Source organism: Lynx canadensis, chromosome B3, assembly GCF_007474595.2.
Source record: "Lynx canadensis isolate LIC74 chromosome B3, mLynCan4.pri.v2, whole genome shotgun sequence".
NCBI classification, from domain to species: Eukaryota; Metazoa; Chordata; class Mammalia; order Carnivora; family Felidae; genus Lynx; species Lynx canadensis.
Genome location: NC_044308.2, coordinates 118,953,620 through 118,966,339, shown reverse-complemented (window position 1 = coordinate 118,966,339; position 12,720 = coordinate 118,953,620). Strand labels below are relative to the sequence as shown.

Sequence of the window (12,720 nt, the reverse complement as noted above, 5' to 3'; positions counted from 1 at the left end):
GGCAAAGTAGTTCCATGCAATTTCTGTGTCTTACACTTTGGTTATCCACTAGTATCATTTACGAAACCAAGGAGGCTTGTTGTGGAAGCACACTCTGGCCCATGTAGACTCCACACAGAAGTTACACAAACATGGTCACCTATACACAAAACTGAATGGGACATGAGGAGTAACTAAAACACAGGATCTCAGACTTTATCAAGTGAGATCACCAGAAAAATCTTCTGGAAACAGTTCATACATAAACTACTTAGCCCCCTAAAAAATTAAAAGTTTCTTCCAGGGGGGCTTTCAATACCTACTGCTCTTCCAGACTGCACCGTGCAATGTAACATTTGCTTATATACTACTTTCTGTTCACCGTTGTCTCCCGTATGTAAATTTTGACTTCTCAACTACATTTTAAGGTCCCTGCTTTCTACTTTTATCTTTCCCATGGTGCCAGGCACACAGTAGGCACTGAATAAATGCATGCTGACCTCACCTGTTAAGTTTTTCAGAGAAGAGGGCCTGGCCTGTGTAACTTGGGTGAAATTTCTATACCAGAGAGGAGCAACTGTTTCCTAGAGAGCCCTTTCTTTTCTCCAGAAGATATGGCTTTTGAAGGTATGGAGAAATTGCTTTATATCTCCTCTGTAAAACCTGGTTATGTTCTGTTTAAATGTTTTAAAAGTTAAGTTCTTCCAAAACTGCAATAGGAAAGATAGAAATAGTTGGGCTAGGATGCTAGGATTATGGATAATTTTCTTCTTAAAATTTTTTGTTACTCTTTTGTTACGTCATCTGTTCAACGAAAAAGAAATTTTTTTTTTTAACAGATTCACTTATCCATCCCAGAGACAAAGAATACAAATGCTACTCAATCATACCACAGCTACTCACAAGAAATGAAATTAATTAAAACCTCCATTTTGGAGACAACCCCATTCCTTAGTCCCTAGTTGCAGCCCATTTTCCCCAAATAAAGGAGAGTTGAAAGTCTTACCATCATCAACTCCTAGGATAGAATTGGTATTTGGTAGGTTCAAGGACTCTCCACCAAGGCTGGGCTGGGAATTCATAGGCACCAGGTTTTTACTGGTTACTGAAGCCTCTTCAAGCAAACTACTGCCCATTAATGGCTCAGCTGCACAGAGAATAGGATGTAAGAGACATGCAGCGGTCAAGGCTGTGCCTGGTCCCCATTTCCCTTCATGGGAAGCTGACTTTTTCTTTCGGAAGTGGAAGCCAACCTGTATCTTGGATGCTACCTAGTTTTGGGAGCAAGAGTAAACCTAGAAGGGAAGGGTGGAGCCTCATAGATAAATATCCTTGCCTGTGATCAGCAGGTGGAGAATTAAGGTATGAAATGGGATGGATGCGTCCTTGGAAAGGAGTATTTGGAATAAAATAATTGATTAAAATAACACGTGGAAAAAAATAATAAAAATGAGTTATCAAATTTAAGTTAGGGTAAAAAGGGAGTCATGACTGATACATAAAAAATGTTTAAAACCTTGTCTTATAGAAATCTTTACCACAGTAATACTCAAATGCTGGTTCATATGGATCAGCACGAGTTACCACCAAACTCACTAGGGAAACTTAAAAACTACAGATTCTGGGATCTTATTCCCAAATAATCTCATTTATCAGGTTGTATTGTTTTATTTGGGAATGAAGAGTGGACAAGCAATACGAATATGTACATTTTAAAAGCTTATAGATTTTATTGTACAGATACATTGGAAACCACTAGTCAATCCAGTGAGACCAGGTCTTTCTCCCCAACACAAAATCTGAAAATTTCCAAACAACCAGACATGCCAGTCATTTGGCTTTTTGAAACCAGAAGATATAGCCCTCCACTACACCCTCTCTTCTCACCAGTTTGCTCCTGCTCTTGACTCCCAGCTGCTCCTAGCTGCAAATGATGCTTTCTCATGTGCACATTCCTACTCCCACTCTGAGAGAAGGTCTTCCCACATACTTGACACTGATGGGGCTTCTCTCCTGAAACAGAGACCAGGTTAAGACAGGGTAGCCAAAAAGACAGGGTACATTCCTGACAGCAAGAGAACGGATTCAAGACCAGGACAGAGAAATCCAGAGAATGTTAAGCTAAACATAAGAGGCTTTTTCCTTCTCCCATTCTCCACCCAGCCTCGGAGGCCCCCAGCCTCCAAACTTTCAGTACACCAGAGAAGGCAGGAAGAGTTCACCAGTGAGCACGCTCACTGCTCACTGCTCCCAGCCCCTATCCTTCCCACACCCACCGTACTGCTGCCTTCACAACCTCTGGTATCAGGTCATGGCGGCCATGTAGAATACTTCCTTCCCTTTCCAGATACAGTCTTCCATGGACCTCCAGAACATGTGCCATCCTCAAGGATCCCAACCCTGCATTCATAATACCCCCTTATTCCACTTCCCGCCACCACTCTCACAGTCTTCAGTGTTTACACCGATGGCTCTTCCACATGGCGATCTGAACTACCCTCTGTGTCCTCGAGTCCAAAACTCTCAGTCGGCTTTCCACCTACTCAGACAATCACACTTAGAGCTAGGGTCAGAAACACATGCCTACAAGGGACTAGCCTGTGACAAAAGTAAGTGAAATGGCCAGAAAACTTCCAGAAATGGCAAATCTATAGAGACATAAAGCTAATCAGTGGTTGCCTGGATCTGGGGGCGGAAGCAGGAACTGACAACGAGGGGGGCAAAAAGAAACCTTCTGGTGTGACAGAAGTGTTCTAAAACTGGATTGTAGTGATGACTGTATAATTCTATATATTTTCTAGAAATCACTGATTTGTATGCTTATAATGGATGAATTGCAAGGTACATGCATTACACATCAAAAAAGCTGTTGATGGGGCACCTGGCTAGCTCAGTGGAGTGTGAGACTCTTGATCTCAGGATTGTGAATTCAAGCCCCATGATGGGTGTAGAGATTACTTAAAAATAAAGTCTTAAGCTCTCCCAGGACAGCGAAAGAGTAGGTCTGGGGAGCCACCCCTGGAGCCAGAGCTGTCGTGTCCCCCTCCTCTTTTAATTTCCCGTTGCCAACAATAAAGGCCTTTCCTACCATAAAAAAAAAAAAAAAAAAAAAAAAAAGAAAAAATTTAAAAAAATAAAGTCTTAAAAAAAAGCTGTTAAAAAAGAACTAAAATGGATTGACATACAGTGACTATACAGAAACCCATGAATTCAAACTAATACTAATGAGAAAGAAAGGCAATTATCTGACACTACTAGAAGAAACAAGAGCACCAATTTCTTATTTTGAAAACTCATAATCAAAAGAAATTAAAAGAAAAAGATGACATATTTATTCTCCATTCCTGTGCAGATTACCAAATAGCCCTACTACATAGAGAAGAGACCTATTATACACAGAATTCCAGCTGATGTGAACAAAATAACAGAATTAGAAACCTACCACTTTAATATCCTAATGAAATAACCAATTCAGGCATCATTCAGAGATGAAACCATAAAGCAAAAGGTTGCTGGGGAAATTTACAGTGTGAATATCATGGTGTTACCACCTGAACCTACTGATGAATTCTGTAACCAAGCACTATGTGCCTCCTGATGTGATAAATAATGAAACACATATGACCATCTATAACATATCCATGCTAAATCTTTGAACCTTTGAGGTTTTTAGGGCTTACTTCCTTTTATAGGAAATCTAGGGGAACAAGTTAAATGACATAAAAGGAAACAAACCAACAAATCCAGAATATGGGACATTCTATAAAACCCAACTAACTCCATTATGCAGTAAGTCTATGACATGAAAGAAAAAAAGTGAGTACAGATGGATTTAGAGAAGACTTACTCAGTACAATAATTAAACCTTGTTGGATCCTGATTTAAACAAACCCACTTTAAATTTTTTTTTTTTTCAACGTTTATTTATTTTTGGGACAGAGAGAGACAGAGCATGAACGGGGGAGGGGCAGAGAGAGAGGGAGACACAGAATCGGAAACAGGCTCCAGGCTCTGAGCCATCAGCCCAGAGCCCGACGCGGGGCTCGAACTCACGGACCGCGAGATCGTGACCTAGCTGAAGTCGGACGCTTAACCGACTGCGCCACCCAGGCGCCCCTAAACAAACCCACTTTAAAAGACACTTTTGAGAAAAGTGAAGAAAAACTAAACACGGATTGGGTATGAGATAAAACTAAGAAATTGTTAGTCCAGGAAGGTATGATAATAGTATTGTTGTTATATAAGAAGACATCTTTATTTACTCTTATGTATGTTCAAAATAATTTTATGTAATAAAAGTAAGTAAAATAAAATAAAAACACTATAATCCAAGCAAAACCTACGTAGAAGTCTACATCTAAGCCACAGGTTATCATTTGCCACCTCTGCTTAGAACCTGTCATCATAAAAAACTGCTCCATTCCTACAAGCTCAGCTCTGAAATTCATGTCCCTGATTGATTACATCTTTCCAACTCCCTCATTCCCACTGAACTGCTTCACTGCTCTCATCGTAAACAACTTCCAGTTCCTTCCCTCCACTCCTCCTGTTCTGGCTTCCCTATACTTCCTGTGGCTAACGAATAATTACTTGATTCTGTTCTAGAATCTCTCCACTTTGAGTTCACTTCTGCCTTGGCAAGTCTCTGCTTTGAATGACCTCCATGGTCCATACCTGATATAATTTATAAAGCACCCAGCACAGTGGCAAATAAATTTGCAAATAAATCTCCTCAGAAAAGCTCTGAATTAGAAAGCAATTCAGTCAATGGCTAAGCTGAAAATAAGAAAAATCAGTTTTTTTCCCCTTTGATTATACAACCCTTTGAATTCAATCATTAAGAGCCTTGATTTTTAATTTTGTCATGAGGAGAAGCGAACTTTATGTTGAACAGTTTGTTACTTTCTAGATTTCTTTTTTTTTTTTTAAGTTTATTTATTTATTGTTGAGTGTGGCCATGCACATGCGCATGTGTGGGAGCAGGGGAGGGACATGCAGAGAGAGGGAGAGAATCCCAAGCAGGCTCCACGTGCTCAGCACATGAAGCCTGAAGCAAGGCTCGATCTCAGAAACCATGAGATCATGACCTGAGCTGAAATCAAGAGTCAGAGCTTAATTGACTGAACAACCCAGGCGCCCCCTCTAGATTTCTTTATACCATCCCCCTCCCACACATTTACACTTTTGGTTCTCCACCTTCCCTGAAATCTATGAATGGCCAGAGTTCTAGTACCTGAGTGAACCACCAAATGTTTTCGGAGGCTAGAATACTCAGCAAAGGAACGGCCACATCCTTGGGCTTCACAAAGGAAAGGCTTCTCTCCTAGAGACAGAAAATAAGTTAAAGACTCAGTCTTCTGATGAATTGACTATCTATTACTCTCTTTTCCCATTAATCTTACTCTGTTTCCAATGACTTGCTCTGATTTCTTGAATTCATGCTATATAATTTCAATTGGGCCATTCAGCAAGTGTCATCTCTCAATGATCTCCTAGTGGACAGCCACCATATAGTCCTGCCCTCTTCTTTAGAGTGGCTACCTCTGAGCATCATACTTCTTTCTCCCACCTGGCTCAAGGGCTGACCCCAAGCTACAATGACCTACCTTCTTCAGTAATCCAATCCCTTTTGAGGGTATCAAGATCAACACCATATATGCTATCAGGATTTTTACTTTCAATCAATTCTCTTTATGATTCAGTTTCTAAATCCACTAAAAAGTAGAGATTTCTACAAGTTACAAAATAGGTATTACATAGTCCTTTTCTATAAAGCAAACAAAAACAGGTGTTCAGTCAGAAGTATAAAGAAAAACCTGTAACAATATGCTAAAGGTAGTTATATCCTGACAGTGGTATTATGGATGGTTTGCTTTCTTCTTTGTGCTTTTCTGGAAGTTTCATTGTTTACAGTATTACTTTGTTATTTTAAAAATCAAAGATGCATGGTAAAAACTAATTAAGGTCTGTAGACTGAAAGTACTATTAACTTTCTGGTTTTGATATTGTACTGTGGCTACATAAGATGTCTCATTTTGGGGAAACTGGGTGAAGCACACAACAAAATCCTTTGCACTATTTTTTTAATTTTTTTAATGTTTCTTTATTTTTGAGAGAGAGAGAGAGACTGAGTGGGGTAGGAGCAGAGAGAGAGAGAGAGAGACACACACACACACACACACACAGAATCCGAAGCAGGCTCCAGGCTCTAAGAGGTGAGCACAGAACCCAAAGTGAGGCTTGAACCCATGAACTGTGAGATCATGACCTGAGTCGAAGTCAGACGCTTAACCGACTGAGCCACCCAGGCACCCCTCTTTGTACTATTTTCACAAGTACTCATGAGTCTATAATTATTTCAAAATAAGAAGTGGAAAAAAAAAATCAGAGATGCAGTTATTATCTGAAGGTCACAGACTAGTATGAGAGAAAGAAATGTATTCATACATAACTTTAATGTAAGTTTCTGTACAAAAAAAAGTACTGTATTTAGAAAAGAGAGGAATTCTAATTGTGGTAATTTTTTTTTTTTTTAAAGAAGCTGAATTTAAGCTGATCTTAAAAGATGACAAGGAAGGAAGGGAATTTCAGGCACAAAGAACAGTGTGAGCACAGCCTTGAAACTAAGAGTACCCAGGACAAGTTCAGAAAATAGCAAGTGTAAAATAAGAAGTATACCTATTGGTCTCTGCCTCTGGTTCCTGACACAGAGCTCCTAAATCCCTTGGAATTTCCTAGGTGATAGTAGTGTCTCTTATTCTAGTGAGGTAACTCTTGGGTGGGCTCCTAGATAAGGGCTGCTCTCCAGAAAGACCAAGCCATGATTAGAAGCTTGGGATTTTCAGCCCCATCCCCTACTCTCCAGAGAGGGAAGAGGGGCTGGACATGGAAATTAATAACCGATGATGCCCACATGGAGAAGCCTCTATAAAATTCCCAAAGTACAGGGTCCAGAAGCTTTCTGGTTGGTGAACACAACTACACGCCAGAAGGGTAGCACACTCCAACTCCATGTGGGCAGAAATCCCTGTACTTCAGACCTTTCCAGATCTCGCCCTATATATCTCTTTGTCTGGCTATTCATCTGTATCCTTTAGCATATCCTTTATTATACAATAAACTAGTAGATGTAAATAAGTGTTTCCCTGAGTTCTATGAGATGTTCTCATAAATAACTGAATCCAAAGGAGGATCATGGGAACTTCTGATTTGTAGCCTGGTCAGACAGAAGTTGTGAGCAACGTGGGAACCTACTACTTGCAACTGCCATCTGAAGCAGTATGGGAACAATCTTGTGGGACTGAGCCCTTGATCTGTGGGATCTGATGCTATCTACAGATAGACAGTGTTAGAATTAAGTTAAATTGTAGGACACCCAGCTGGTATTGCAGAGAATTGTTTGGTATGGGAAAAATCCTCACACATTTGGTGTCAGAAGTGTTGTCAGTGTGGCAGCAGTGTGAGAGTAAAGGAGAAACCCAGGAAGAGCGAGTTTCCCTACTCAGCAACTAAAGCTGACACGGTGACAACAGGGGAGCTGGGCATGGAAGGGGGGACAACACTGCTCTAGATTATACTGTTCTTTCAGACTGTACCACAGTTTAATGTTTGTGACTTTCCAGTGAGTGGTCTGTAACTTTTCTGAAAACATGTTTATATACTCACACCTACCCCAAAATGCTAGGCACTCAAAAGTTGCCAAATAAATGAATTAATATACTTGTTATTACAGCCTTAGAACAAGACTCATCAGAATCTAGTGGCATGAATCACTGCATCAAGCTGGCTTAGGTGAGATGGCCTTCGCATTTGGAAACTGAGAGGATGGTGATTTTTGCTGAAAGGAAAAGACACAGGAGAAGAGGATGGTCAAGAGGCAATGCTGCGTAATGATTAAGAGCATGAGTCCATTAATGTTGAGTTCAAATCTTGACACCACCACTTATTAGTACAGGGAAGATAGCTGACCTCTCTGAGAAGCAGCTTTTTCTCTATAAAATTAACACAATACAATCTCGAAAGATTATTTTGAGAACTGAGACACTACAAGTTAAGTATCTTCAGCATAGTGTCTGGCACATAGTCAGCCCTCATGGTAAGCCATTGAAATTGGTAGCTTTAATTACTATCATTACTACTAATAAAGACCAAAACTGTGGCTCAGTTTTGACATTTGAGATAATGTGAATTATCAGCATTTGAAATCAAAATCCTTGTAAGAGCTTTGGAGTCAGATCAGAATTCAAATCTCAACCCTGCCTTTTCCTAGCTGTGTAATGTTGGGCAAGTTATTTAACTCTAATCTCCTGTTTCTTCATCAACAAATACAGTATCTCACGCATAAAGTATCCTTGAGAATTAAATGGGATAATGTGTATGTGCTGGACCCATATTAAATTGTGTCAATAAATGCTAACTTTTATTATTATATTAATTATGGCGACTCAGATCTGTGAGGCATCCAGGGAGAAATGATCACATTGAGCCCTGAGACTGCAATGAGAGAGCACACTGAGTGAAATGAGAAAAACATGAAATTCTGAAAATGATGAACAATTAGAGGAGATTAACAAGGGAGAGCTAGAAAGAGCTAGAATGAAGAGAGAAAATAAGGTCATGCCCCAAAGTAAAAGGAAGCATTTTAAGATGTTCAGTTTTATCAAATCTACAAACGTAAGTTGCAGCACGAAGATGAACGGGTTAATGAATTCAAAAATCAAGTACGGTGAACTCTATCTACTTCTTCCCTAATCTATTCAGCTAGATGTTTTTCTTGTTCTTTCATTCAAACTGCTTCTTGGAGCAAGTATAGTTTACTCTCTCAAGAAAGAGCTGAGAACACAGCTATTCTGCCCTAAAACATATCCAGTGGTAATGGCACTCTAGCAGGAATCATAGGGGCATACCTGGAACAAGTTTCACTTTTTAATGCCCTTTAATTATATTTGCTATTGTTTTAGCAATGCAAGAATAAAGAAGAGACAAAGAAAGTGGCAAGAGAGGGGGAAGAACAGTTACACATCCTCAGAGACCAGTCTTGGTTCAGTGATTAAACTCTGACAAGAGACTTAGCACATTTTAGGCTTGGAAAGTTGCCCTTAAACTCTCAGAATGAGAGTCAAGGTATTTTTATCGTGGTCCTTTGGTATTAACATGCCATTGGACCCAAATCAAGTCACTTTTCCATTTTGCTTCTCATGTTGTGAGGCTTTAACAAGAAAGCAAACTCCTCAAAGTCAGGGGTTAAAATTAGCTTTTGTATTTCCCCCCACCTTACCCCATTTGGTGGCTAGAAGAGGCTCTGTATGGTTTGTATAATTCAATAAATATTACTGACCAAAATTACAACCAAGTAACATTTGAAGAAATTTAGCAATACTAATTTTGTCCATATCTCATCATATCATTGTTATCAGAGAAGGTCTTATATGCCTTCCTACACTTTAAGCTCCTAGAGGCAGAAATTAACACTGTCCATTCCTCACACACAGGTGAAAAGTCAATAAATGTGACTGAATTAATTGAAAAGTGCCACGAAGCATGTGAAAAAAAGAAATTCCACTTTTCGAGTTCTAGCAACAACCCTAGACCTTCATTTCTATTTCCACCTCAGAGCCTTTCTAAGGATAGGCAAGCAAACCCTGAGCCAAGTGGTAGATTGCCTGCAGGAATGTTGGGGTTGCACACACCTGTATGGATGCGCAAGTGGTTCTTCAGATTTCCAGCTGTAGTGAACTGCTTACCACAGCTAGACTCGGGGCACATAAAGGGCTTCTCCCCATTATGAGTCCTCATATGCACCTTCAGCCTCTGCAACACATAAAAGCTTTTCCCACAACCTTCCGCCGGACAGATGAAAGAGCGGTCATTTCTGCAACAACAAAACAAAACAAAACAAAAACAAACCAACAAAAACAAATCACATAAGCACCAATACCTGAAAATGCTCTTTGCTAGAAAGGGCAAGTCACAGCTCCTGTTGCCTCTCAAAGCAGACAGTAACTCCCAAACGTAGGTATGTCAGAATCACCTGATGTCTGCTAAAACTACAGATGCCCAGGACTGCCTTCCCTTTTTTTTTTTTTAAAGTAATCTTACGCCCGATGTGGGTCTTAAACTTACGACCCCAAGATCAAGAGCTGCGTGCTCTACCTACTAAGCCAGCCAGGCGCCCACACCTTACTTGTTGAATACTGATTTTCGCAGGTTTGAGAGTAGGGCCCACACTTACTTTTTTTTTTTTAAGTTTCCCAAAAAATTATGTTTTATGTTTTGGCACATTTAGGTGCCAAATGTCTTACTAAATATCTGTAAAGAATGAGGTAAATGAGACAACGCAATCTTTCTATTAAAGAACAAAAGACATCTTAATCACGAGTAAACTGGAGCCCCTGCTTTCCTTTGTCAATTGAGGGACAAGCTCCTCCAGAAGCATCACTGTTCTTGACCTCTAAGCATGGAACCTCAGATATGCTCACCGATGAGTTTTGAGATGGTACTTGAAGTGAGCTGGCCACACAAATGTCCGGTCACAGCCTTCAACTGTACATTTGAGTTTCTTTTCCACTTGAGGAAGGGGCCCAGAATCTTTGGGCTGCCCATCTCCAGAACCAAGGTGGACATTCTCTCCTGTAACAGAGTCACATATTTGTAATCTAGAGAAGGAACCTGTTGAGGTACTTTGGTTCAAACGATAAAGCTCCTATATTTTACTCCTAATGATCAGCAGGCAGATATCTATCTTCAGCTTCCTTAGCTCTCTATATATCCATTTAACAACAGAAGTGAGTGAGCAATTTGTTCCTAACCCTTTAATCCAGAGAATTATCAAAAGCCATCATGCTTTGTTTCACAAGACTAGGCCTCTCTGGCAAATGTCCACATGGTTTCGTATCAAAATAGGAGAGTTAAACCTATTTTGTATTACACAAATTGGCAGGGTAGCAGATACATCAATACCCGGAGTGGGGTGCTAAAGATGACTTCAAGTTCTAGGTATTACAAAGCTTGTATTTATTTTAGGAGGAGCAGCCATTCTGGCTTAGTTGTGGACTTAAGGTTGTGCTTTCTTTTGTAAATGATCATTCTTAGATTTCTATCTTCTGAGGTCAATTTGGCTGTTTCTATCATTGTAGAGAATTAGAATAACCTTCCAATTTCCTGTGCTACCTCTTTTTAGTTATAAAACTAAAGAATGCAAGAATTTAAGAATGCAAGAACTCAGCTGATTTTAAAATTTCTAAACACATTTTAAAAAGCTAGAGGTAACATCTACTTAAGTTTTTTGTTCAAAGAATAAAAGGAGGAGGGAAAAGGAGCACGTAGGGAGGTTCCTCCCTTAAATTTAAAGAAAATCAGTTAATTAAAAATTTATATAAATCCCAGATTCACAGGTGGTACTCCTTTTCTTTCATTTTCCTCAAGCATATGGAGTTTATTTTTCTACTATACATACCTCGGGAATAAGATTTATATTTCCAAATTTCCCTCTCAAAAGCCAAGAATAGGGATAATAAATGTTGTACCCACCACACTCCCTGGAACCTGACAACTGATCAGTTTCCATCCCATCTATTAATCTTATTCTCTTCCTGTCCTACATTCCCTTTGCTGTACACTTCAACTAAGATGGCTTTTGCTAGTTAATATTAACTTTTTCTTTCTTAATGTTGTCCCACAGTTTTTTAATTTAATTGAAAAATACCTGCACATAGGTAAATTTTTAAAATTTCCTGCAACAGGAAATTTCCCACCAACTCCAGAGCTCCAGGCAATTAATGTCTAATGAAAGGTCTGTAGAAATCCCATGCTAATATAGAAATTTAAACCAGTGACATTTGGGGCTTTGTGCATTCAATGTTATAGATACAATGAGAACACTGATATAATCATGAAATTTAAAAATTGCTCAGAAAATAGTGGGTTGCCTTGTATTTGAGTCCTCATAAGACCACTCCCTTAAAAACACTAAAGCACTGTTTGCAGAAGACGGATAAGCTTAAAAGGACCTCAGCCAATGATAGTTTTGGATATTTATTTATTTATGTATTTATTTATGTATCTATTTATTTTAGTTTTGGATAGAGATCCTCTGATGAATGGTTCCCCCCACTAAAAAAGAGAAAGATGAGGAAATTCAACACCTCATACTGAGCATGTCAGAGAACACTGTAAACATTTTAAAGATCCCACAGTTATGTGAGAAAGGCCTCTGCATTTGGGATAACATTTCCAGTGACAGTATCATATATAGCATGGTTCAATAAATTTTTTCTGTAAAGGGCTAGACAGTAAATATCTTCAGCTTTGAGGACCATATGGTCTCTGTCACAACTACTTAACTTTGCCACTGTAGCAGCCATAGACAATTTGAATGTATGCCTGTGTTCCAACAAAACTTTATTTACACAACGGTTGGTTATTTGGCCCTTAACTAACCCCTGATATACTGCATCATATACAAAATTTAAATATTTCTGTATTTCAGTCAACTTAGATGGAAGTGAAGATGTGCTCTAAAAAACTGCTACAGGACTCTCAAAGTGGCTTTAATAACAACAAAGATATTTATCTTACAAATCCATTTAAATACTGAATAAAATCATTTCATTATATGTTAGTGGGTAAAAAAGCAATATTAAATTGATATATTTCATGATTTAAAATGCATGTGTACAGGCACCTGGGTGGCTCAGTCGGTTAAACATCAGACTCTTGGTTTCAGCTCAGATCATGATCTCA

At 39.2% G+C, this 12,720-nt stretch overlaps 1 protein-coding gene across 3 annotated transcripts in view; it reads right to left on the bottom strand.

The window, feature by feature from the left end:
* Positions 1–12,720, bottom strand: part of ZNF410 (zinc finger protein 410) — a 52,063-nt gene that overhangs the window by 8,521 nt on the left and 30,822 nt on the right. For 2 of the 3 annotated variants that reach the window (XM_030319531.1, XM_030319530.1), the window contains exons 6-9: positions 10,458–10,608; positions 9,669–9,850; positions 5,213–5,302; positions 1,867–1,992 (exon numbers count right to left, since the gene is read on the bottom strand). In XM_030319531.1, the coding sequence (XP_030175391.1) occupies positions 1,867–1,992; positions 5,213–5,302; positions 9,669–9,850; positions 10,458–10,608 (549 nt within the window). Of the gene's footprint in view, positions 1–985; positions 1,127–1,866; positions 1,993–5,212; positions 5,303–9,668; positions 9,851–10,457; positions 10,609–12,720 lie in introns of all 3 variants that reach the window. The other variant, XM_030319529.2, reaches the window with a different exon arrangement.